We start from the raw sequence: 27,995 nt of genomic DNA on the forward strand, positions 1-27,995 counted from the left end.
TTAAGATACTAACACGACATGTTTTGTGTGATGCGTCGAATAAGCGTAAAACTGATTGAAGATCCCAAACACGTCATGAGTTTCGGTTTTAGCCACTACCTAAAATTTGTATCAAAATTAATATTAACTATTTACTTTGACGCATAAATTATTAAATTTAATGAATTGCTTTTATGTTTGAAATAAAAACCAAAGCTTTTGTGATTGTTTTTGTTTTAAACATCCTTAACCAGCTGAATAAAATTAGCTCTCACGACCGTATTTAGAAAAGGGAGATTCGTTTGCAATAAAACCCATACGAAAAATCATTCGCTGCAAAAAATTAATTAAACTGGCAAAATCATGAAGTTTTAGAAAACTAATTGTTACGTTTGCGAGTACTATTTTCAACAAACTGCCAAACTGTCCCGTTTCAATAATTTGTATGAACTTCTATGAATAACAATTATCTAGGTATTGATAAGAACAGAGATATTTGTCGACTAGGTCTTACGTAATAGGTCTCTTATTAGTATGTCCTGACGTAATCTGTCTTAATTAATAAGTTTTACGTAATTAAGAACAAATCTGCTCTAAACCATGATATGGTCTCGTTGAAACACTTTTCGTCGAACATTGCAGTTGTCTACTGGTACCAATTGATTCTCTTATTTTACTAACTTTTATAGATATTTTCCACCTTTGTATCTCAATAGAATGTAAAAATTAAATTCATTCCCGTATCGAACTCAAAATCTATCGTATGTCGTCTTTTCAGTACTAGCAAAGTCTCCACACAAGTCTTACTAGTCTTACGAGTTTTAACCAAGAATTGGGTAACACCTGCAGGTTAATTCGTAAGTCAAAACATACTCTTTAGTTTTCAAAAATGTTGTAACGAGCAACCTCTTCGGCTATATTTTTTGGGGGAAATTTGTGCCAACTGTTTAACATGCAAATCATCCCGAGGACATCAGAACATTAGATCGGGACACTCTTCAGCCCTTTCAACCCCAAGTTAGCCAAATTAGCCGTAATTTTCAGATATATCAAATGTCGAAACTGTCCAATTGAGGGATAATTGTTAAAAATGGTGGGTGTTTTGTGCTGACTCTGCCGTGTATTGAGGGGATAAATAGGAAGATAAACAAGATCTAAGATGTAAAATTACCCAATAAGATGTGTTCACTCCTCTGTTTGACACATTTTTCAAAGCTCCTTTCAAAGGCGAGTCCTTCCTGTATTGCACCAGAGCTCCAATATTCTGAAAATAAAACAAGCAGGAGCGACAAACTGGACCTTCAAGTAATCTCTTTGGTTCGACAACTTAGAAAAAAAAAACGGACTTAAACAATGTGGATATCCCAATGAGTAATTTCTTAGAACGTTTGCAAAGCGCATTTAGATGTTGGGAAACGACATTACGAACTGTAAAAAAGTTAAATTCATGACCTTGCGAATGACCCGTGAAACAAAAATTGATGCATTTGTTTTCATGGTCAAAATTTGGGATGCGCCGGTAGGATATTTCTGAACTAAATTGTCTCGATAAGATCTTAATTAAGTGCCTAATATCTTAAAATTCGTGCCAAAATTTTAGTTTCTGCAAATATCATTAAGCTTCTTGACCAAGAAAACTTCGTCAAAATATTTGAGATTTCTTTTTACACTGACTGTTTCATTGCAGCAGACAAAAAGAAAAAAAATGTGTTTTCCTTACATTCCACCAATCACCGACTGAGAAGACTCTATTCTTTTTTAAATAACGGATGCACATTTTATTCCAATCAGTCTTGTAAATAAGCTCACTATGTGTATACCATTGACTCCGGTGCTGTATGTTATTACCACCGTTACTTAAGTTTGATTGAAGTTTATCTTGAGAGTTTCCTGGAGTCGGTTAGTCAGAGAGAATTAGGTAAGCCTACTTCCTGCGCAGAAATAAGCAGCCCTGGCTCTATAACACTTAAGGCTGCAAAAGGAGCCATCAGGGTTCTTCCTTATTTTTTATTCTATCCGAATGAGAAACAGTTCCAAAGAATCCAATAAATAAATGAAGCTTGATTAAAGCTTTTGTCGAAATCTGATCCGGACCAGTGTATTGGTTTGATAAGATTGATGCCAATTAGAGTTCAATATTAATACAAACTGTAATTGGAATATAAAAGGCATAAAATTTTAATGAAATGATTGGATGAGGTGAGTAAAATTTTTGCATCTTCACTGACTGAGGAGACATGGATTACTAACGAAATCTTAAGACATATTTTTATATCATATATTGACCAACTTTTACTTAATCAGTTGCAAGGCTGTGTCTGCGCTTATGCACAAACCGATTCAACAAGCAGCGACTGTGGAACAAAAAAGTATCTGAATTAAACAGAAAAAGCAGCCAATTACGATGCATGGGTAAAAGTAAAAATAAATTGTTTTCATGAAAAATTACACAAGTCCCAAATAAATAGTTTCTTTTATTCACTAAAAATATTTTCGCCCCTTAGAGTCTGAAGAGTAAATTACAATTTTTTATGTTAAGTTTAGTTTTGTTGTTGATGCACTTTTTCACAAATTTGACTTTCATCAAACGCGGAAAACAAATGATGTATTCAGCAACAAATTGTGCGGGCAGCAGGTTGAAATAATAATTTTAAATAAAACCACTGATTATCAAAATTAGTTTGAAAAACAGATACTAAATAAAAACTTGAAAAGATGTGCAAACCAATGTTGCCAAAAAAGGCAGGAAAAATGATCGAACAAATAACAAAGGACTTACGCCCGGTGAGAAAAAGCAAACGAATAAAGAGTAAGCGGTTTTTTTTAGATTCGCTGCTCAGTTGTCGTCATCTCGACTCGTCTTTCTTCTTTTCTCCAAGAGGCCAAATTCCAGTTTTAGTCATAACATTTGCAGTCAAAACAGTACCATTGCCTTTTAGTTGAAGACTAGATTGCAATAATGCAACAAACAGTAATTGGAAAAGAAAGAGCATACGATTTAGGTGAAATGATCGTATGAAATGCGTGAAAATCTGTTATGCTCACTGAATCGCGAAAGCAATACGATGCAGAGGTATACCCCAAATTTTCCGCCTTAGTAAAATTGGCTCGAAAAATAGATGACTACAATGAACGAAATTAGGAGACATCCTTTGTATCTTACTTTTCGCAAAAGGGGTTCCACCAATTTTGCGAAATAAAAGAACATTTGGTGCGAAAAGTAGGTAACAAATCTTGTAGCACGTTTCCGCTCAATTTAGGTATCTATTATTCGCGCGCATTTTGAGCATGCAATAAGCACTTCAATAAAGATATTATTAAAGCTTTCAAAGCTTTAAAGTGCTCTAAATACATGCAACCACAAAAACTGAGTTTTTTCCGAAAAATCCCTCGCACATCAAAGGATTTGTATGTCAATGTGGGACTGGCCGAGTTTAATAAGTAGTAATAAGCAGTACTAATAAGTAGTTATAAGTAGTAATAAAGTACTATAAGTAGTAATAAAGTAGTAATAAAGTACTACTAATAGTTATAAGTTAGGCTTAATTAAATAAGTAGTAATTAAGTTAGGCTTAATTGCGAATTATATGCGATATCGAGCTACATTGCGTGCGAAAAATCTATCCAAAAATGGAGCGGATGCGTGATACAACTCGCGCGAAAAATAGGTTATTAAGTTTGTACTTGTATTTCGCGGCTAAAATTAGGACACTTTTGCGAACACGGGATACGATATTCCCTTCCATTTTGCCGGTTTCTGCTAAAGTAGCTATTTTCCGCAATATTGTTCCACTTTCAATGTATTAACATAGTAAAAACGAAAACGAGATACAGCCATCGGGCATATCTGCCCGTGACAATTTGGGTATACCTCTGCATCGTAATGAGACTATTGACGATGTATTAAATTCAGCGTAAGAGGTATTTTCATATCAAATATTATCCGACTCTTACTTAGTTAGCTGCAAGCAAATTTCTGTGCTTTTTTGAAATCATTCGAACATACAGCGAAGGTTGAACAAAAAACAATTATCTATATTGAAATTCAATTTTCAGTATATTCAAAATAATAGCTCATTCTTTAACTCAAGGAAACAAAGACAAGCCCGCTCAGGCATCGATGAACGGATGAAAATTGTGAAATCACAACTAAAGACGCAGACAAAATTTTACCTTCTGATCATAAGAATTATATATTAATATGCAATTAAGCCAGAATTAAGCCAGTGTTTTTCAGCAGAAGAGTAAACTTGCTTTGCCTCCATATTTACACAATAAAAATACATTTTTTTGGCAATTAAGAAAGGGAACTGAAATGCCATACGTTTAGTTCCGTGTCGTCATATTCGTATATTTTGACATCAGTGATAATGACCGAGTCATCTCCATTGACCAGAGTGAACTCAACCGGCACACTTCGACATCCCACGGGTTCTTCCTGTTGATTTCCACCTGCAAATGAAATGAAAGTATTGGGACGGAATTCTTTTTAAATCAAATATTGGAGAAGCATCGAAAATAGATCAAATTGCTTGCAACAGGAAACTATAAAATTCAGTACGCAATATGCTAACAGGTTGCATAACAATATACCCAACGCCAATATACCCAATACGTGCCAATATACCCAATGCCATTACACCCTATTTATTCCCTTCATTATGACGCAAAACGCACTTATGTCTTTTTCGACAAATCTTGGACAAATATGGCAATACCGCTTCAAATTTTTCCACGATTAATGTCACTATCCATAGTATTTTTGCATTCAAATAGCCCACAGCTAGAATTCTTGATTATTCTAATAATAATCTAAATCATAGTTAAGAAGCTAAATTTTTGTTAATTATCATAATAAGAGTACGTTCAAACCGGCTATTTGCATTTTCAATCCGCCATTAGTATTATGAAGAGCTTCTGTATAATTAAAATTCAATTATGCTTTCATTAAATTCTTCTTAATTGGAATTCTGTTAGCAGTTTTTGTTCGAGGACAGCTCAAAAAAAATAAGAAATCGTGGAACTAGGTTCCCTTTGCGGACACTGTTTTCCATGCCCACTTAAATCTCTATTATTAAAACGATGGCGTGGAAAACCCCGACAAAGTCATCCAGTTTTGCTTGTTTCTGTGTACGTTTTTCGCCCTAAAATTTTTATCTTTTTGTTCATTAATCCAGTTACAAATTAGCACTCAGTACTACAAGCAAGTTTTCCCACAATTAAGAATATAATTTAACCTCATTTTCCGTTGTAATAGCTCATTATCGAATCCCAATGGCCACTTAGGAATCACCATTGGTGGTTTCAACAATAGGATTTCTGCTAATTTCAACATTAGGATGAAGTAATTGGTATTTTTTGTGTATTGTGTCAAATTTGGTATATCGTCATTAGTTATTTTTATTTTGTCATGATGCCATAAAATTATTTATTTTCACTTGGATTCAATACTATTTTATAAAATTTTTTTCATGCATTATTTTCTTGTCAAAAGTTGAAATTTCAATTGGCCGGTCTTTTGATCCCAATTCAAATATTATAAAATTTTAGTTCTCATATATGTCAAGTGTGAATAAGAAGCTCAAACAACCGAATAAAACCAATTTTGAGCATGGAAAGTTGACTTTTCTCAGGAGAAAAAAAAATGGCTTTCAAACCCACTGCTGTTCCTTAATGTCATAATCAAAGGTTATCAGAAAAGTTCAATTTCTGTGCAAATTTGTCAATCTGGCGTGCACAGTTTTTTCAAAAATTGTATGACTCTATTTGCCATGGTCAATATTGTAGCTTCTTGCACGGGTCAACGCAAATTGGGGTTATTTGACTTTTTACTGAAAGCCACAAAGCCAAAAAATATTCCCTTTGATCTGTTCATAACTAATCTGATTAACAATAAAGAGGGTTGGTATTTCCAGCCTATTTTAGGTATTTACCATATTTACTCGAGTAATTTCCTCTCATTTTTTTTGTGACAAATACATATCGAATCCCATGGGCAGTTGAAACATAACCATGACACGCGAGGCATGATTAACTGAACTAGTCGCGCAATTGAAAACTGGATGCACAATTCAGAGGGTGAAATTCTGGGTAAATAAGTTATGGTAAAAAGGGATATTTTAGAGCATTTTGGCATTCAGTACTTTCTGCTAGCTTCAATACTGGACACTGGTATCCTACGAGCAGCCTTTTAATAGATAGAAAACCAGATATTCAATTACACTATTAGAGGTTTACCAAATTATAAATTTAAATGGCTTCACATGGTTCTCATTTTGTTACTTAAAATTCTTCAAAAATTTTTAGTTCTTACTAAACATAATGTTGATGATAATGAGGGCACATATAATGGCGCAGGACCTTGAAATCCAAAAAAGATTAAATAAACAAAAACCTATTTCTTTCTTGGCTTCTGTCAATTGATCGCCAAAGGAAAGAATTTAGAAACTAAATATTGAAAAAATGAATAAAACTTGTTTCGAGGTCACCTAAATTTATTAGGTTGCCTGAATTCAAGTTTTTTTTTTAAAAAAAATTGCTTCGATTGCTATTTCAGCTTTCCAACATAAATTAACTTAAATAAGTATGAGAATGAAAATTGGAAAAAAAAACAAAACTAAAAGTAACTGCGAGTTATCTTTGCATAAGTCCAGCTGATTAAACGGACGAAAAATTTCATCTATAAATAAACTTCTCAAATACTCCAATATTTAGCTGTCCAAAATCTTCAGTATTTAGCAACTCTAAATTGCTTGGTTTTAAATTTGATGTTCAGTATAATTTAGTTGTTCTTCAATTGCTCGCTGGAAGTTGCCGCTCATAGAATGAAAATATCCAATTAATGCCCGGGTCGAGGTTTGGTCAAAAAAATCTACAATTAGCGGTGAATAGCGGTGAAATTTTTTTTCACCGCAAAGCGCCCGCATCTTTTAGCGCTGAATGCGGTGATTTTCTGTAAGATTTTCGGATTTTAGCGGTGAAATTTTTTTTCACGGCACTCACCGGATTTCGTATGAATAAGGAAAGTGCCGTACACGTGTTCGAACCTCTCACTTACTGCATGTAAGCAACTTCTTACTCAACTGGGCCATCTGTCACTTACTGCAACGATATTTACTGTGAATTTGAGATAAGCCGTTTTAGCGGTTTTGCGATTTTAACTTTTCTTACCGCATTCTGGTAGCGCTGAAAATTTTTTTCCACCGCATTCTGCATTTTCGTTCACAGCTTAAGCGGTGAATTTTTTTTTCACCGCTTAAAAGTTTTTTCACCACATTCATCGCATTGAGCGCAAATCTTACACTTTTTATTCAAATTCACCGCAAATCTTACACCTTTTAGCGATTTTTAGCGATGACACCTCGACCCGGTTGGTATAGGCGATTGTTAACATTGAAGGTCGGAATTGTCTGTAAAAACCAAGTCGGAAGTTTTGCGCATAGCAAAATTTAGTTAGAATGACATCAAGTGCTTTTTCTTGTTTACAGTAAAACTCACCAGTCAGATAAGTTCCCGAGGTGTAAAACGTCATTTCTTCAACCTCGCTTATCTTCTCAAGGGGCGGGTCGATCAAATCGTACTTGGAGCGAGCATGAATTGACAAAGTGTAGAGCTGCTCTTGATCCAGATTTGATATTGTATATTGTAAGCTGGACAGTTTGGATGAGAAAAGAACCGGAGAGCAGAGCTGTGAGTTGTCTGGAGTTATTCTGTAGAAAAAATCAACAATTTGTTTATTGATGCACAAAATCGTTGGAAAAAAGATTACCGATGTAGATTTTTCTAGCATCTAGCATTGTTCCATCACTCAACTGTTTTCAATTTTTGTTGGTCCAGAGTCAACTGGGTCAAATGAAACTGAGTTGAATTAGTTCCCTGACTAAAAGAATCAGTTTTTCTACATTTTAACAGTTTCTTAACAAAATATTTTATATTTTATCCCGCTTATGACCTGAGCAGCGAATTGTGATTTGTCATTTAGCGCATAGTTACGAATTCGCGCTAACCCTTAAAGGTGGATGAGAGGAAGTGTGGAAGCCGAAAACTTACTGTTTCTCACAGTAAATTTTGTGACGTCACTAAATACTATCACCATCTTTGCTTAAAAAATGCGTTTACATTGCAAAAAAAATTCTTGGTCATAACACCTTGACCCATATCTTCTTCAAGCAGAGAAGAGAGCAGCAGGAGGGGGTGGGAATGGGGGGGGGGGGTGATTGAGCCCAAAACTTTGACAACATACGATATGTAAAAGGTCAATCCTTGTATCGCCGCATCATTCTGATCGTCTGTCCAAATTAAGTTCACACTGTCGGCTGACAACGTGAACAGAGTGACCGATGGTAGCTTAGGGTAGATACCGATGGTCTCCGGGTCCATCATGGTTAGTGTGGTGCCTGCATAATCGACATAGAGGTACACTTCGTAAAATGCTCCTGGAATCACTTCTTGTGTCACCTGGTTCGATAGTCTCTCAACAGGGTCGACTCTTATGTGGATAATATCGTCTTGGGATAATCGTGCTTCATCTAGGAAGATTCAGCTATGTCATTAGATAGCCTGTTCTCGTTTTCCACACGCCGAAAAACTTTTGTTTGCTTTCCTACAGCGAACTACCGTAATTTATTTTTGTACGGTTGTGCATAAACTGTACTCGTGTCTACTAAGAAAGTAAAAAACTTTACGCTCTTAGGGGCACATAAATGTTTTTTTTTGAGAATTTGCAATATCGCTAATTATTGTTTTATTATGCTTACTAAGATATCCTTTGTGATCTTAGCATGTTTGCCAAAATTGCATATACCAAAATGCTTCCTAGCTGCTTTCATGTACGCGAGGTTCGTAGGGCAGTAGGTACGATCATTAATGACTAACCTCTCAATCGGCGTAACTTTTAGCACTAATATTAATTTTTCATGAGGCTATTCAAATCAGTTTGAGGTGAGTAAAGGATTAAAGCATTGTCTCAACTTAACAGTTTTGCTAACTATTCACCACACAAAAATCCATGTCTCATCCATCAACTCAATTTTGTATCTCATGCCGATATCTACATGATTGGTACTTTTAATTAAAGTAGAAATTCTCCCATAATTTGAATTCAATTTTCCCATAGTTTCATGGGGCTTGTCAGTGCACCTACTTGGCGTATAGAAGAGGAGGTGCATAGTAATCTTTTTACATTAAACGACAAACCACCCGACTTGAGGTTTTGTCGAAAAAATATTGTAAGAATTGTTTTTCGCCTCGAAGCGCCTGCATATTTGTCGATAAATGAGTGAATTTTTGAAGATTTTCAGTTTCAAGTGGTGCAGTTTTCATTTTCAACGCATTCACAGGTATTCTTAAGAAAAAATCCTTGCTTTCACTTCCTCTCTTGCATGTCAGACAATATTTCCACTGACCAGTCGCTTACTGCCCGGAAGTTTCTGTTGACTGTAAATCAGATTCATTTTGCATTGTGGAAAAAAATATGCGGTGATTTTTTGTAACAAGCTATTTGCAACGGTGAAAAATGTATACAATTCTCTGCATATTCAAAAATTGAATTTTGACATTTTAACTCAATTTAGAAGTATTTGAAAATGTTTGCTTGCATTACCTAGCAATTTATCCTGTCGCAGTTCGTATCTACTGTGGGAAGAGATGAAAATTTCTCACCAAACAAGTATATTTCCCCAAAATCCAAAAGCTGGCTGCCCTGTATTGAAAACTGAACTTGAAGCGACTCTGGGTTGCTCTGTTCGTTCGTGACCTTGAATGACGTCAGTTTGATCTCCAGTTTGAAAATAGAGGTCGTTGGGTCACTTACCAACCAGTTGAACCCAACCAGCTGCATTGAAATTGCATATTCTGAAAAACTCAGTGAAATTGCATATGCTTCAGTGTACAGTTCAGCAAAATGGTCGTTGACAGATAATCCGAAACTAATTAGTAGTTGCCAGAAATTAAATACGAAAAGCGAATCTTGGAAGAAATAAGTTAGTATATTGAAAGATCTGAAGAATGGTGCGCGATAGCATCAAATGGAAAGAATTGTGGAAAGATTTCGCAGGACTTTACAATATTATATTTGAATTGTGTAATGATTCACGGCATTCTCAGCTCGACAAATATTAGAAGGCGTCTCATCAAAATTTTAATGGTGTGCGATTCTATTTGGCTCTATTAGGAGAAAAAGTCTGGATAAAAGCTCAGCCGTCGATAGCCCGGTATCCGGTACATACACTCATAATGAGAGCATTCGAAATGACGTATACAGAATTCTTGCAAGAATCTTAGAAGACATGAACAATGAATAAGTCAACCCTCAGTTTCCGTAAAGTCAAAATATGGAATAGCTCAGTACTCTTTGGAAAGGTTTCAAGGCTCTCATCGAAATAATTCGCGGCAAATCAAAATTGGGTTGAAACCCGCCATATTAACCCGCTGAAAATCAGTTTTTATTACACTATGGCGAAGTTTCTGTGCACAACCTGGTAAGACAATGTTCTTATATCAAGTTCCCCATCAGTTCTGATAAGTTGAAAATTCAGTTTTTCGATCTCTTACAGTAAAAGTTTTTTATTTGAAATATGACTCAAAAATTTTTAAATCTTGCACAAATTTATCAGATAAACTCTTGATTTTGCTGCGTGTATAGTATTAAGCAGAGTATTCTACTATTAATTTTACAAATTAAATCATAATAAATGTACCAAAAATGGCCTTCAAGTGGACATAGTAAGGGAAATATAGAAAAAAAAATAAATATATTACGTCGAAAAATACGCCTTTTGCAAGACAATATGATGGAATACTTCGAGGCTTAAATTGAAACAGTCAATTGAAGTTATCCTAGAAAATCTATTGATATGTGAAATTTAAGTATTAGATATCCAACTTATGATTACAATTTTTGGATTTAAAAATTTTATGCACCAATGACAAATCCAAACGGTGCTGCAAATCAAAACGTCCCTTTGTATAAGTTATCCTTTCGTTTTTTCAATAAGCATTTTTTTATTTATGTCTTCTCAAACCTTATAAAACAAATTTCATTGGAAAATTTTTTTATTAACACTAGGGCTCCCACTCGAATGGCACTCAGTTGAAAAAGGGAAATTATCTCTGTTAAAAAAATTGGAAACACGTCTGCAGCTTCTAATTCTCTTTTTTCAGATGCCAGATCAACCAAATTTACCATCTGAACATTTCAAAAATTGATTCAATCACGTTGTTCAACCAATTGAATGAAAATGTAGCATTGCAAGCACGACAAATTTAAAAGCACATTTGCTCTGAAAAATTTTTTTTCCTGGCAACTATGAAGTTAAACATTTCCAAATTTGATATTTTTGGTTGCTTTTTAATTTTGTATACAAAGTCCTTAGTTTTTCTGTTGAACATACTCCAGGGAAACATTATAAACTCTTCAAAGTTCATCAACGTTTGAAGTTCACCTTAAATAAAAATCAAAAAGATGTCATTGAGGAATGATGCAATATTATTTGGATACAGGGACAGTTTTTCAATTTTTCCCGGTTTACGGTAGTTCGACTAAAAAGAAAGCAACTTGATAGCATTATTTGGACTTCTTTCTCTCTTTCTCAAAAATTTATTCATAAAAATTGGCAAAACAATAAAATTCTAAAAACCATGTTGTTTTTGGTTTTGAAGAATTCAGCGCAATTTGATATTCAGTTTGCATCTATTAAGGAAATTTTAAAGATTTCTGTTAATACCCAGAAAATCAGGAAAAAAACTAACTCATCCAACAATTAACACTCACAAAATGTGACGATTTTGAGGATTTTTATATGCGAAAATAGTTAGCACATATGATGAACTGAACTGTTTTTTTTCGCTTAGTATTTAATTCTCTGAATCTTGAAATTTATAGAAAAAAGATGACTTAGATATTTTGATATTTTGTTCTAATTTTGAAACCACTGATTAAGATTCGTTTCAGAATTTACCTAATAGTTTTTGGCACTGCAGATCAAAAAAGGCTCAAATTTGAAAAAAAAAGCAATGGAAAATGTTTCATTCTTAGGCTGAGAAAGAATCTGATTTTCCGCTGAACTCCAAATTCTCTCATACTTTTTTAAGTTATGTTAAAGCAGACTATATAGCGATTCCAGCATACCCCATTTTGCCCACATATCAGTTCAGATCAGCAAATAATAAAGCTATTCAACCTATGAAGATTTGTATTTTTTGGAGCAAATAAAATTACTATTTTTAAAAAAAATTGTTGTTGCTTCAGTCAATCACCTCTGTCTTTGGTTACAACCCATTTAGGTTCGAATGGTTCTTGGAATGATCATATCACTCTGTTTTAATTTATATGACCCTCATAAATCATTTGGGTACATTTTTTCTCAATAATCTTGACACTGCTTTAGGATACCGTTAATTCAAAGAGAGAAAAGAGTCAGGAGTAAAAAAAACAAATCAGAAAAACCAGAGTGATACTAAAAACAGTGTCATTTTGTCAATTGAAGAGAGTTGAAAGTACATTTTCAATCGTTAGGCATCATCACTGGAGCAGACAGAAGAACCCCTTTCTTGTGTCATTTTTGTAACTTAGTGTCTGCGTTTATCACTTCATATCTCTTACTTTCCTTTTTTGCATAAAAGTATCCTTTCTTTTTATGTTTCCAATGAAATGAAAAAATCTATCACTGAAATATTTGGTGAGCTTTTCCGAAAGTTTGAGAGAAACTTTGACGATCTTTTGGTTTTCAATGAAATCAAAGATAAAGTGTTAAAAATCAAAAAACGTCCCAAATATGGACTCAGTCTATGAGCGTTAGCATTGGTTCATAAAAAAATCTTTTTAGAAACGAAATGGTTCAGAAAAAACCGATGAAGGTAAAATTTTGCATTAAAAAATTTGTAGCATTGTGTTCTAAATAAATGTTAGATCAGTTTAAAAAAGATTTCAAGTTTTAATTTGTTTTTGATAAGAATAATAATAACTGTCTCTGAATAGCGGCTCTTTAACCAGAAAAAACGTTAGGCCTATTAGTGTTGTGAAAAGCTCTTATCTACAAAAAATTTTATTTATTTTCATCGGACAACGTTTTTAGAGCCTCAATAAGCATTGTGAGAATCGATCTAAGGACTATTTACCCAATTCCATTTTGGGTATTCAATAACATTATACCCGATGTCAATTTCCCAACCTGCCGTTTTAACTAATGCCATTTTGCAAAATTTCGTTTGTTTGCAATAATTGGCACGTTTTCTAAAAATCTGAAATGTTTATTAGAGCAATTTCTTGTTTGTTGGAGAATATTGAAAAACCTATTTAATGACGCCCGTATTATTTAGAGCTCTGCTGGAAGAATTTAAGTCTCCAGAAGTAGATCTCTGGCAGTATCGTATTTGGTTTTAAAGCAAACTTTTATGCCCCAGTTTATCTGTTTGTTAATTCTATCAATAAGGTAAGATGGTAAATTTTGAAAAAAAAATTGCACTAAAATCTAAATGAGACAAATCAGGTGATTTAAGAAGATTTATTCTTGTTTTTAGCGGTACCTGATAACGAACCCAATATAATGATCTGATTGCTGAAGCCATTTTACTGATAACCTTATTTAGTTGATTTTGGTGTGTCAGTTCCCTATCAATATGGCACCCAAAAAAGCTTTTCCAAATAAGAGCAATTCAATCGTGCAGTAATAGCGATCTATTGCTGTATGATTGAGAAGGAATGCATAAGGCATCCAGAAAATTATGTCAATTGTTTTTTATTTGTTTTTATTGTTCCGGGACAGAGAAGATATGGCAAGTGAGGGATGTTCTTTTCTGTTGTTTTCTAGATTAACCTATTCAAAGACATATTGAAACAGAGTTTCAAAGTCCACAAGAATCGAAAATACAATATCCGCATGAGCTGATGAAGAAATTCAATTCGACAAAAATTCCGTATACTTTATGAGAGTAGGATTGCATTATATTATAACCACAATTTATCACCACTCTTACAAAAAATTAGAAAAGAATTCAGCGCAAGTAATAAATCCTAAATTCAAGGTTACTCTGTCTTTTTTTATTCCCCTTAAAATTCGCATCTAATTTTCATCAACCGTTTCAAAATGGAGGTCAAAAAACAATTTAGGTTTTGCAGAATCTTGCTCAAACAAAAAATTTTGTGGTACTTTTATCGCTTTTGCCAGAGCTTGCCCAGTGCAGTGATAAATTGCATGAACTGCACGTTTAAATATTTGCGAGTACGGGAAAATTTGCGCGACGTACGGAATCACGTGATCCTTTTTGTTAACATTGGGGAATCAATAAGGTTTGTGATAAACACCTTCGTTGTCGATCAGCCCAGAAATGCTGACACTTCCACTCTTTTCCTCCGGCTCGATATCGTCAAAGCAAATAACGGTCACCCTGCAGGAAGCATAATCGCTACTGGCCCAAACATTGATTCTAACCACACTTTGATTGGCCAGCATTGTTTCATTCCAGTAAGCTGTCACTTCTCCACTAGCTGTGTAGTCCAGAGATAGATGTTGCAAAGGGAGGGGTGCAATTCCCTCTGTGACGTAGAGGGGGTATTGTAGTTGCACATAGTTGGAGTGATACAAAGGACTGAAAGATTTGAAGATTTTCAACAATGCCGCCCTACGAAATCCGTTCTTACAAAAGTTGTGGGGGATAATTTTGAATACAATTATAACAAGCATGAGGTGCAGTAACACAACCAAAGATGAGGGATGGGTGATTAAAGGTTATGTTATGTATTAAATTAAAGGTTAAAGTGCAGTGATGACGATACATCTGCTCACAAATTGCAGAAATTTAAGATAGAAAAACGTGACTTTTACGAGATCAGAGACGGAATTTTATAAAGACCGTGTGCAATTTTCTTGCACTGTTGTCGACGATTTAACAATTTTTCTCCCACGCGAGAAGGTGTGACAAAATTTTAGTCGTTTCCGGAAAAGCGGACTCCGCTGAATTTGTAGGATTGGTGACGTAATGAAACTTTGGCGGACACTCTCGAATAAAATTTTAACATGGCTGAGGCGCAGTGCCAAAGGTCAGGGACGGTTACCAGACTTTGCCACATAGAGGGACATGTCTTCTACTTTGCCTATAGCGCTGGCAAATTTTTTTTTAACTATTACAGACATTGACGCTTTGCATATATCTTATTAGTTTATATTCCAGTTCATATTTTATTTTTTCTTTGCCTTTTATTATTAACATTTTTTAGACTTCATTTTCTGATCAGACCAAGGAGCAGAAAATTTCTGTGACGGTGGTTTGTTGCAAGCATTGTACAATTGGGGTCTATTTGCAAGCGCAGCCTAGGTTAGCTTGGCATAACCCTAGTCTATACCTGGACTTTCAAAAAAATATCTAAACTTTAGTAATGAGGCAACACTGACATTAATTACACGGTTCAACACCTAGTTCCAGGTAAGATTTTTTCATAGCAAATTGGGGTGAAGCACGGTATTTTCATGGGACAAGAAACAGTCTCTTCATAGAAAACCTGATTCAAGCATGGTCTCATCAAAGCAACTTATAGTCGAGCACGGTCGATTGATAGCACATTGGGGTTGCTCATGATTTTTTGGCGGGTCGAACAAGATTCTTTCCATAGAACCACTTGACGCGAAAATTATTTAGAGTTTAAATTATTTTTTTGGTGAATGAGCAAACATCCAAGCGCATCACCAAACTAGCATTGCAACATTCATTCACACTTGGCAAACAGTTCGAATTTAAGCCAAAGAAAACTTAGAGAAATTAAATTTTCTCTGATTTAGATCAGTTTTGTCCGCATTTTCCTGATTTTTGAACGGAATAACCCGGGTTGAAGTTTTTTTTGATTTCATACAAGGATCATATATGATTTTATACTAAAAATACTCGATTTCTTAGTACAATCCTGGTATGAAACCGAAGAACTCATATATGACCCTTTTATGAAATCCAAGTTTTCATATATGACCCTAGCATGAAATCCAAGAAATAATAGATGAACTATTCATAAAAAGCAAGAATACACGCGTAAAAAAGTGTATGATCTTTGTATGAGATCAAAGAAATCATATATGATCCTTTTATGAAACCAAAGAACTCATATATGACCCTAGTATGAAACCAAAGAAATCAAATATGATCATAGTGTGAGAAAAAAGAAATCATATAAGTTGTATGCAGAACTGCAACAATTCTAAAAACCATTTTATTTTTGGTTTTGAAGTGCTCAGCGCATTTTGGTAATCAAATTGCATCTAATAATGAAATTTCAAAGATTTCTATTTATACCCAGAAAACTGAAAATATCCGAAATAATTAATCCGGAAATTAATTACTCACGCGAGCACACTTTCCTCTTTGGTCGTGTAAATACGTACGATTTGTTATTATTCGCTAAAATTCTGTTTCAGATTGTAGTTAAAGCAAAAAATGAGCTCGCATGTGGCTGAAACTTCATAGGCGCCTTTTTATTTCATTGTGCCACCCTGGTTCAGAAGACTGACTAAAACGACAAAAGAAAGAGTTGTTACATTCGGTTTTCCGAGATGAAAACCGCCTTTTAATTAAGTTGCAAACATAACAACTGTGTTTTGTTTATTCTATTTGCTTAATTTTAACCATAGGCAATCGTTGATCTTTTCCAAAAAATTTCTAAAAATCGTAAGTTCTAAAAACCGTAGTTTCAAACGTACCTCCCAGAGAAAATATCTTCGAATAAATTTGAAAATAAATTGACTTTCTTCCTTTGTCCATTTATAAAACTAGTCGAATGAATATAATTTTTTGTCTGTTTTCTTAGTTAAGAATCTATATGACTTATTGACCATCCCTAAGGACTCAGGTCAATTAGCCTTGATATGATCATATGAAACCAAGAGCATAAGTCATTTTTTCATGGTTTTCATTGGGAAACAGTACATACCGACGTTAATCTGGCGTGTAAAACCGAACTTGAAGAGTCTAAGAATCCGAACATACCGACGATTCCCTACGTTTAAGAACCCAACATACCGAGGGCTTTCTTAAGTTTGACGATTTATCAATTAGAGTAGTGACCAGTAAATATGTGGACGTCACGTTAGTTTACCTATAGTGTTAAACATAATGTCTTGCGATTGACAGTTTGTGTCTCTGGGCTCAATTCGAGCTGTAACAACAAGCTAACAACCACTATGCTACTATACATACGATAGAAACCAAATAAGCTACCATAAATTTCAAAGAAGGCGGTGCTTAACAGTAATAAGGAAAATAAAAACACATTACATTTAAATCTTAATTTGGTTGTCTGTCAAAATGGAGCAAACCTGCTTCAAGTCTCCATTTTTATGATGTGCTTTAGACTTTTTCAAGACTTATACCTTAACATTCGGTTCATGATTTCACCACCTCCCCGCGGGTATCGATTTGAAAGGTTGTTAAGTTTTGGAACCTCTTACGTCACAGAGAGTCTGTATGTATCCCCTGGTTTCATTGCAGCAGTGACTTCAGGGCTGTTTTTTATCACCAGCTGTCTGTCATTTGGGCTGAGTTGAGAGTAGGAACTATACACTACACTCCAGTCTGTCTCAGATACCACTGACACTTGTTGATGAGTCTGAACAAAAATAAACTAAGTAAAGTGAACAAACAAATGTTGGGAAAATTTTGAGGGTGATTTGAAAATCCGAGTTGAATAGCTCATATTCAAAACTGTCCAAAAAATGCATTGATCGGTCGGATAAATTCCAGTCACGTGCTGCCAAGGTTCAGATAGCTGAGTCTGGTTCATGTTTCCAAATCTGTCCGAAAAAAACCACTGAGCCTGGGGGGGGGGGGGGGGTAGAATAGTAGTGAAGAAGAAACATGACCGACAAAATAAAAGTGGGAGAGGAAGCATTTGACTCTAGCCAACAATAACTTCAATCGAACAAATCTATAGATCAAGGTACAGTTTTATTTCATTTTTTTCCATCTGTATCGTGACATCCAATTAAAAATTATGCACTTAAATATTGAATTTTCGCTTTGAAGCCTTGTCAAAGTTCTGGATAGAGGTCTCTGTAATTAAAGCTTAAATTTGGCACGAAACATCCGACCACTTAATCAGTGTGCAAAGATAAATTGTTTCCAATCGTAATGTTTTTAGCTTTAATTGCCGGGGTCTGTTTATGGACTGGGAGGAATGATTGGCCCAAATTATTGCAAAAGGGAAGAAAAACGGACATTACGTTTTGAAAACCACATATGGTGATAGCAAGGACAAAGCAAACATTGATTGCTATGTCCTTGCTAATTTTCGCACACGGGTGTACACCAAAATTTTGTTTTACATCAAAAGCAGACATTAAAAGTGTGGAAAAGAGGGACGAATTTAAAGATTATAATTAATAAGTTTGTCACCATTTTACAAAAACTTAAAAGACGGAAACTACAGACTCGAATATCAGAGGTTGAGCGTGTCAACGTTTTCCGCACTCTCTTATTTTCCTGGTCATAGAAAATGTGTGTGCGAAACAGCTACCATGCTGAGTGTATATACTCAGTACGATGTGGTTTTAGTTTTGTGATGGAATTTTGTGGGAGGAGCTTCAAAAGGGTGTTGAGAGCTAGGCAGAAACAGATTTTTCGGCCAATAAAAAATTGCTTAAAAATGGATGCAATAAAAAATCATCAAAGCTTTTTGTAGATTTGAAACTACCCGGGTTGTCCCTTCTTCGAAACCATAAAATAACATATTGTTCTTGGAAACCATACGTATGACTATAAACGATTCCATCCAAAAAGTTTTTGTATGTTCTTGTTATGGTTTCTCAGAACCATAAATGATTTTATTTTTGGTTGCAAGATTCCAAACAAGATTGATAGGAAACGAGCGGCAAACATATGGAACGTTTAACTTCGTTTATGGTCTTACTTATGGTTTCCAAGGACCAATTATGATCAGACATATGGTATCCAAAAACCCTTTATGCTCTTATACATGGTTTTCGAGAACCAATAATGGTAGGGTTTATGGTCTCGAAGAACCGTTTATGGCCTCTAAGATGGTTGTCAAGAGTAAGTTAAGTCAAACAAGAAAAAACGAAACGCACATTCAATATAAACCTCACTTCTAAGGACAGTATTAAAAAATATGTCATGCGCTCAAAATCAGCGAACGAGTTTCACCGGGAAGTCAATAAAAAGTCGCGTTTTTCAATAAAACGTCGTTTAAAACCCTTATCTTAAAAATTGGTCGAGGAAAAGAGTAACAAAATTGAAAAAAATCACTCGAAAAATCTGACTTTGGCCACGTATTGTTGAGCAAAAAATTGCAAACATATGATATTGTGAAATACCAGTTACACTACTGATGGTTAAACTCATTCCCAATTTGCTTTAGAAGCCAATAGAGGTGTGATGTTCAATGTACAGTTAGTACTAAGTACCATAAATAGCACGGATTCAATTAGTCAGCTTTCGCTGCTGCTGCTTCTCCAAAGTAAAAAAAAGAGGTGTGCTCTTTTGGGCTGCCGATGACCACTACACTAATGACAAAATTATCTGAACAATAGTCGGACTGAAATGAGCACTGAAGTCGCCCAAACGCTTTTTCAAAATGCTTTTTGCTTCAGATGGTGTGATAATAGGTAATTCTGAGAGCACGATGAGCAGAGAAGTATTTCAAAGAGCGTTTAAGTCTGATCACAGGTTAATTAGTTCTGAACTATTTCACTAAGTTTACTTGAATCAGCTATACCGAATAACATAAAGTCAGGTTGGCCTATGGGTCCGCAACCCAAGACCATCAACGCAATCAATTATCTAAACTTGAGTTTTAGTTTACCATTGGGAAATCACTCCAAGGACTGGTTTGAACCCCGTACCAATCTTCCCCAGGATACTTCCACCTCAGCAATCCAGTAACCCTGTCAATTGTCACCTCTGTGCATTCATCATCCAGATCTGTGGATGAAGAGTCATCAGGGCTGGAGTGGAATAATCCCAAGGACATTTCACAACCTCGAGTTTTATCATCAGTAGTGTACCGGTGGATCCAGCCAACCATGGAAGGAGCTTTGGAAGCAACTAGCGCTGAAAAACGGATCTTTTTTATTTCCCGGGGTTGAGGTATCACTATGACTACAACTATGACTTAGTTTAGAAATTCCGGTTTCTAGCGCTGAATGCGTTGAAAGCGGCGAAAAAAATGTTCACCGCTAAAAATTTCCGTACGTCTATATACCTTAATATCTTACGTTAATTCACCGGTGTAAATTACTGTAAAATTTTTTTTGCGGAAAAATTTTCTTTGTAGCATTTGCGGTTTTAAGTGGTGAGTTGTTGATTTTCACCGCTTCCTAATGGCAGCCAAGAATGTTTTTCACCGCTTAAGCGGCGAAAATAAAAAAAAATTCACGGCTAAAAATCGCCAATTCTTCAACCATTTACCGCTAAAAAGCGCATGCAAAACTTCAAGGCATATGTTTTCCAGAAAGAGGAGTTAATTTGATACAAATTCATTAGAGATATTTAAGAAGTAAGTGACAAGTCGCGAACTGGATGAAGAGAAGAAGTGGTTGATATGACTGAGGTTAGATGTTCAAACCTGTGTACATAGGAGTTTCTTTTTTGCAAGAACTCCGTTAGAAAAACATTAAGAAAAAAGATTCACCGCTAAAAACCGCAAACAAATCTTACAAAAATTCACCACTAAAAACCGCATATCTTACAAAAATTTATCGCTTTCACCGCATTCATCGCTAAAAGATATGGGCCTTTAGCGGCTGACAATATTGCTGCTGACAGAAATTTCACCGCAACTTTTTTTTCGGCAAAACCTCGACCAGGGTGGTCCCGCAGTGTTTCCTACTTACAAATTGTTTGTAATATTACTTTGAAAAAATTAAAGCACGTGGAACTTGGGGGGGTGGTAAATTTTATATGCCAACCAAGTTTTGAGAGGAAGATGGAGTATATCTGTAAATTTTGCATGTTTTGTGAGTTTCCAATTGAGAGAATTCAATACTGATGAGTCCATTGATGAGTTAACATCAATAGAAAGCAATCCGCGTCTCTCAGTCGCCAAAGAAACTGAGAAGGTCTGTAGGTATGCATAAAATTCTACTCTGGTTTATTTGTTTTGAGACAATTGTACTTAAGCACTGATAAATATATATTTTTTTTTCTTTCCAAACATGTAAATTAATAATATAACCGAAAGGTTAAAGTTTAAATGCCTTCAGAATAATCAGGAATTTAACTGTATACACTTAGTTACTCAAATTTTAGTTCAAAGTTTTTGTAAGGGGATGCTTCTCTACTTTCTTCCCCCAATTACGCAAATTTTCAAATCGCTGCAAAATGATCCCTCATCACAATCGGAGTCTTCCATGCATCCGAACTGTCGCTTGACTGCAGCTCCTCGACGTCTTACGCAAATCTTCCTGGGGTTGCAAGACTTCCCGGGCTTACAATCTTCATCTGTCTTCAACCTGTCTTCCCTGTTGCTTCTATAGAGGTCAGACGGACAATGGCCATGCATATAACAGCAACTGCGAATTTTGAAACAATTTTCAATTCTTGATTTGAAGAAACGACAACGTCACCGTGTTAATTTTAACTCACCTGAAATTAACTGACAAATTTATTACAACAACAGTCAATCTGGGACGATAGAAAGCAAATGCTTAAAAATTTCAACTCTGTTTTATTTTTCTTTTCTAGACAGTTTCTCTTTTCCGCAATTAATAATAAAAATATCAAGTTCGTTTTTAATATGTTTGCATTCGTGGCCAGTCAATTGGCCGGCATACGAATTAACCGACACGCCTTTTAGCCGAAACTTAAGCAAATACATCTACGAACCAGAGTTCATGATAATTACCCGCTAACCAAGCGGGTAAAGTAGCGTTCCTAAAAACAAACAATTTTTGGGTAAACTACTAGCTAATTTGGCCGTTCCTCAGCGGCCGGTGCAATTTGATATGAATCTATTACAACCAAAATAATCACAACCGGAAATGATTGTCGAAACTTCTAAAGAGAGTTAATACCCTTCGCCCCGTTTACATTAACATCAAATAGTTTGAATTAGATATTCGATTAGCGCACAATTGACTGTTTGAGCACCATTTCACAGCTGTTCAAAATCAATCTTTAAAATTGGTTTCGTGCATGCAAAAACTGCTTTTTTTTATCATTTCTTGAAAACAACAAGTAAGCTATTGAAGTTTGGATAGTTTTTTATGACTCGATCAGTGTGTTTGCTCAAAATATATTAAACGTCAAGTCATTTTGTTTTATTTGGGAGAAATTAACCAAGAGGTGAACATAAAAATAAAACAAGGAAGCTCATTAATGTGCGTTCGCACATGATGTTCCGACCCGAGCTCATCTAAATATTTGACTTAAATGTCAACCAAATGAAGAAATAACAAAAACAGATGCTTGAAATCAAAAAATCGTTACAAAACCTAAATATCCATTGAATTACATAATGCCATGCCCAATTACAAGACTCACTAGTTCTGCCCTTAAAAAGACTACGAGAAAAAAACAAACAACAAAATAAGCAAAAACAAACATTTCAAGGCAAAACTCAATATCTAAACTTAAAAGCTCCTAGTAACAACGTCAAAATGCAATCAGATAAAATCATAACTGCACAAAGTTACTATTTCCTAACTTTACAGCAGATGAAGACTTTCCATAATGAGACTAGGTAAGAAGTCGTCAAAGAGAAGAAATAATTAGACAAAATTCAAAAATCGGTCAACATTTTTAAACCAAATAATTTCAAAAGTCTTCAAAATCATTAGCTTATAACAAATAATTCTGGGTAAATTTAGTAAGGGTCAATATGAAAGCATTTGGAACTCTCTTTGGTTAGTCTAAGCCAAGGAAACGTACTAAAGATACAGAAAATGTCAAAAAATTGCAAACAATTTGCGAAAACACAAAATATTGAAGCCATTAAAATCATTAGCTATTATCTGAATAATATGTATTTTTATTTCAGTTTTTATTTATACTAATTCAGTTAAAAATACACTGAAAAAGATAAATTCATTTGAGCCACATTTGAAAATCATTGGGATCTGTTATTACGCGATTGTGCTAAAGGAAGAGAAAAAGAAACAAATACACTACTCACAAAACTTTTTATAAAAACGCATATTGTCCAAAAAATAAAACATCAATTATGTCATGATATCAGTCAATGTGTTAATTTTTGAAATACAAGGAATTGTAAGGGACCTCTCGATGATGAGAACAAAAAAATTACAAGTTGACGAAAAGAACAACAAAGCTAAAAAAGTTGGAAACATTTAGAAAAAGTATAAACTCAATAATTTTATGACTATTCGCTATAAACTGACTGCTTTGAGTAACACAGTTCTTTCAGTATTTATTTACAAGCTTAAGGGATAGGGCAGCACTTTACGGCTACATAAAGAATAAAAACAGGCAAAAACAGTCATTTAAAAAAATTGAGCGAGAAAAGTCGAGTGAAAAGCCATTAAAAACTGAATTTTTCAATTTCAATTAATTCTTTAACAGCAATTAGATTTTTCTGTTTTAACAGTATGACTTCAAAAAATCAACACATACGAACAAATACATTAAAACCAGGAAATTTTTGAGAAAACCCGTAGTGTCAACATAATTAAAATCAATAGATTTCAATGGAAGCCAATGAATACGCTAGAATAATTCTCGATGAGGCTAGACTATTTCTCATCCAAATTTATCAATAAGGCATTACAACAAATTACCGACTAGGAAAAAAACAGCAAATACAGCCAAAATCCAAAAATTCAATAGAAAAATGCGAGAAGAAAGTGTCGGGGCCATTTAAACCATAAGCTTTTCTCTGAAAACATTATCTATGATCCACTTACCGTTGTCTCTAAACCAACAAGAGCCATCAGTATTAAGATAAAGTGATAAGATTTCAACAGAAACCAGGATTAAACAAAACATTATACAAAAATTTTAAAAAAATAAGAAAACTCGTGCTTGGAAGCCTTAAAACCAATGGTTAGAAGATAAAACCACTAACTAGACAAATTTTGGAAGAAGTAGAAAAGAAAAGAGACCTGAAATCACTGAGACTGACTTACAGTTCCCGAAAAAAAAATTACGATTGATTAACGTTAAAAAAAATTTGGAAAAAATATTTTTAAAAGTCTTGACAGCCATTAAATTCAATAACTTTCAACGGATGTCAATAAATACGCTCAGTTACGCCTCGATAGGAAGACAAACATGTTTGTCAAGCATACCTTATCAATAAGAGATCACAATGAGTCGCATGACAATGAAAACAACAAAATATTTAGGCCAAAACCAAAAAAATCAGTAGAAAAGTGAGAGACGAAAGTGTCGAAGCCAATTGAACCATACTTTTTTCACTAAAAACTTTATCTATGGTCCAAGAACATTTTTTCTAAGCAAGTTGGAGCTATCAATATTAAAATAATGTGATAATACTGCTAACCAGAATAATTTTGGTTGCCTTAGGAGGAAAGGTGGTACTGTAATTATTGAGACTGACTTACAAACCACGAAGATAAGTTTATGATTGGATAATGTTGAAAAAAAATTCCGAAAACTGTTTTTCAATGTCTTAACAGCCATTAGTTGTCCATTTAAAGCACTAGATAGGTTCACTTAATGCTCATTACGAAACCAATTGAACTTTTAATCAATGAGTCTATGCCATAGGACACCAAAAATTTTTTAAAACCTAAAAATGAAAGTCAAAATTTTAATTAAAATGACGAAAACTCAGAGTCGAAGCAGAAAAAACATGAGCGATTCCTTGAAAACGAATTATTTTTATCGTTGGGAATCAATTGACTGTAAAGGACTTTTGTCATTAACTGAAGCTCGATATGAAACGTGACTAGTCTCACAGTGACTAAAAATAAAAAAGATAGGAAAAGTTTTCAAAAAATAACAGCACTTGAAATGAATTCGAATTTTTTTATAGTAAGTTTTGTTATCAGACCAGAACTAGCCTTTTTATCGTCTTTCGTTTATTAGTAACACAAAAATGTTGCTTTTTGTAGCTTGAAATATAATTTTGAATTAATTTTTTTAAATAGAAAAGATCTAGATTTACACTAAAGTTACACTAAAAGTGAACAAAATCATGCAAATATCTCGTGTTCACACAAAACTTTCAACCTCGATAACTCCTCGAAAATTTCGAAATTAAAAAAAATCTTTAATTCCGAATTCTACGCTGGACGAGCTTTTTAATGATACCACTAACATTTCTCTACGATGAATATATCGATTGGCCAAAATTGATTGAACAAGAAAAAACCCATTTGAGTATATAGTTCCTCCCCCCACAAGTGGGGTCGGAACAATTACCGAAAGGGAGTATAGCAAAATGAGATAGTTGCATGTGTGCCAGGAGATTAGATAGTTTATCAGGAAATGGTTGCAGAATAAGATCTTGCTAACTTATCCCAAGTTCTGTCAAAACATCAAAGATCTTGCTTGTTTTGTCAAGATGTATCAAGTTTATTTCCAATGGAGGGTTATATTTTTGACACGTCAAGTTCCCTCGAAAGACGAAATGCCTACCATATGATGAACTTTTCTGCAGGGCAATATCGGTTGCCAGCAGTTCACAAATATGGTAGTAGGGACTGTAGTTGAAAGACCTGCACGCCTTTTCCTCATTGCATCCAATTTCACACAGTTGCATTGCGCCAACTCCGTAGATTGCTTTGATCTTCGTCTCGGAAAAAGGGCGACTGTCAAATATATATCCTTCGTAGCTGAAAACAAAATCAAACCCCAATTTTTTACGTGCCCCAAGATCGAGATTTTATAGAAACTTAGGTTTTAATTACAGCGATAAAAAATTTCGTGTCTCTAATTATTCAGAAGTTTCGAAACGTTAGAAATTTTTTGACATGCTGAACTCTATAGGCCTCTTATTACCGTATATACCATAATGAGAGCTGTATTTTTGGGAGCTATAATGAGACGCACCCGGTTATTTTGAAATTAACTTGAGGAAATATGCTTACAATACGCCATAATTACTAGCTGAAAAACTTTGTAGATAATGTAACTACGAAAAATAAAATTTATCGAAGAATTTAATATTGGAAAAACAAGGAGAATCGGTAATGTGAGATTGCACAAAATGTTCCGAACCCACTCATCTACATTTTCGTTTAATTGTCTCCCAAATGAGGAAAGATCTTCCAAGATATCTTCCTTAGAAAACTTTCAATAACTCAAACATTGTTTAAAATGGTGTATACGATACCTGCTTCCACCTCGATTTACCTATTACATTGAAAAATGCCGCATTAGAGGGCCGATGACACCTGTCATTATAAACACTACGATACAAGAGAAAAAAGAACAAAGTCAATTAACAACAAACATTTACATCCAAAATTCCATGGCTATTTTTCTTATAGCGTCAAAAAAAACAAAGCTAAACAATTTATATTGCATTTCACCAGGGTCATATTTAATGAGACTTGGTAACAAGTAGACAAAGAAAAACAAAAACTGCAATGTGAAAAATACGTTAAGTTCATATAAAAATTAAAACAAATAATTTCAAATACTAAAAAACTGTAGACATCAACTGAAATTTTTGAAAGTTTTATGTTCAATCTCGCCTCCATAAGAAAAATTGGAGCTAGTTATTATCCAAAATATGTCTCATTTTTACAAAATACCAGCGACAAATACAAACGAGAAGAAAAAAAGTCATATAAATTTTGCAAAAAACCGGTGTCGAAGACGCAAAAACAATAAGCAATCCAACAAAAACATTATGAGTTTAATTGTGCCATTTTGCATAATGTGATACACAGCCTGTTAATAATGAGACTAAGTAACTGACAGTTAAAACGAACAGCAGTTTGAAAAGATAAATTACACATCAAACTCTTTGAAAACATAGTACTTCAACAACATGGAAAACTTGAGCTATCAAATTAAATCAGTAAAGAAGTTCTGTTTTTCATCCATAAGAAGCCACTAAGACCTACAAATATCCGGATGTTTCTCATACCACTACACAGAAAATGACAAAGAGTAACAAAAATATTTTAAAAATTTATATTAAAATCTGCTAGAAGACGGTGTCGAAGCCATTAAAACATGAAGTTTGAAAACATTAAAAAACATGCGATTGATTACAATCCGAACTAGTATTTTACTCTAAGAAAACAAAACGATTAGATCAAATATAGCATTGCTATTGCTGTTTGTCCACTGGAAATTTGTGAATGTTTCGAATGTTTTAATTAATGGTATTTTGACAAACTGTCAATTTATTTTAAAAAAGTTATATTTTGGATAACTTTCGAGTTAAATTTGCCAGAAATCGGCTATTTTTTCTTTTCAAAAACCCTTTCTAGAGAGACTCAAGTAAAGGTAGCCCTCTTAGTAGTTAACAAAGACTCCGTCAGCGGTAATAAGGTTTGTTTATTGAGCAACTTTGAATAAAGTGGACTAAAGAAGCTTATTTCCAGCTATTTTCGATGAAAAAGTCTGAATTTAAAAAAAAAATTTCCAACATTTTTAGGCAAGAAGTTGAATCAAACAGTTCAAAACAGTCTTTTGGTTTGAAAGATAAAATCTGCAACACAATTTTTAACAATTTTAATAATTTTATCAGCAAAATTAGCAAATAAATTGAGTAGAAGTACGGAAAATGTGAACAAAAACATCAAAAATCAGTCAAATGTTCAAAAAACTTGCCGAAAAATAACGAGAAAACAAATTCAAAAAATCATTTTACTATTTATTCTACGCAGGACGAGTTTTCTAATGACATCACTCACGACCGTCTTGGATGAATATATTGATCGGCAAGAATTAAGTGAACACAAAAACCATTTGAGTATATAGTTCCTCCCCCACTTAAGTTGGTCGGAACAACAATGCTCACTTTTGAGCGAAGTCTGAAATATGCTCGACGTTACAGGTGACTTGTACAACCATTTGGATAAATAAGACAGCAAATATTTCCAATTTAACCATTTTAGTAACAATGTAAGAATGAAACCGTG

The 27,995-nt window shown here is 34.3% G+C and overlaps 2 protein-coding genes across 2 annotated transcripts in view; both read right to left on the reverse strand.

Moving 5' to 3' along the window:
* On the reverse strand, positions 1-27,991 carry LOC142354136 (uncharacterized). The gene is made up of 11 exons (XM_075406403.1): positions 27,875-27,991; positions 25,534-25,730; positions 19,778-20,025; positions 17,409-17,566; positions 14,282-14,565; positions 9,640-9,831; positions 8,222-8,507; positions 7,477-7,688; positions 4,304-4,431; positions 1,151-1,243; positions 1-99 (listed from the first exon to the last, which is right to left on the reverse strand). The coding sequence occupies exons 1-11, from the start codon at positions 27,964-27,966 to the stop codon at positions 1-3; spliced, it is 1,989 nt and encodes a 662-aa protein (XP_075262518.1). The 5' UTR covers positions 27,967-27,991.
* LOC142354601 (ubiquitin carboxyl-terminal hydrolase MINDY-3-like) overlaps positions 1-27,995 on the reverse strand; it is a 245,816-nt gene that overhangs the window by 204,831 nt on the left and 12,990 nt on the right. The gene's annotated exons all lie outside the window — the stretch shown is intronic.

Source organism: Convolutriloba macropyga, chromosome 15 (assembly GCF_964194025.1).
Source record: "Convolutriloba macropyga chromosome 15, txConMacr16.3, whole genome shotgun sequence".
Classification (NCBI taxonomy): Eukaryota; Metazoa; Xenacoelomorpha; order Acoela; family Convolutidae; genus Convolutriloba; species Convolutriloba macropyga.

What these genes read in the sequence shown, in the direction of transcription:
- LOC142354136 (XM_075406403.1), bottom strand. Translation starts at nt 27,966, where the DNA reads ATGGTTAAATTGGAAATATTTGCTGTCTTATTTATCCAAATGGTTGTA. An exon ending in GCAGAAAAGTTCATCATATG is followed by an intron (nt 20,026 to 25,533) that starts GTAGGCATTTCG and finishes TCCGTTTTTCAG; the next exon opens with CGCTAGTTGCTTCCAAAGCT. An exon ending in CTCGGGAACTTATCTGACTG is followed by an intron (nt 4,432 to 7,476) that starts GTGAGTTTTACT and finishes TTTCATTTGCAG; the next exon opens with GTGGAAATCAACAGGAAGAA.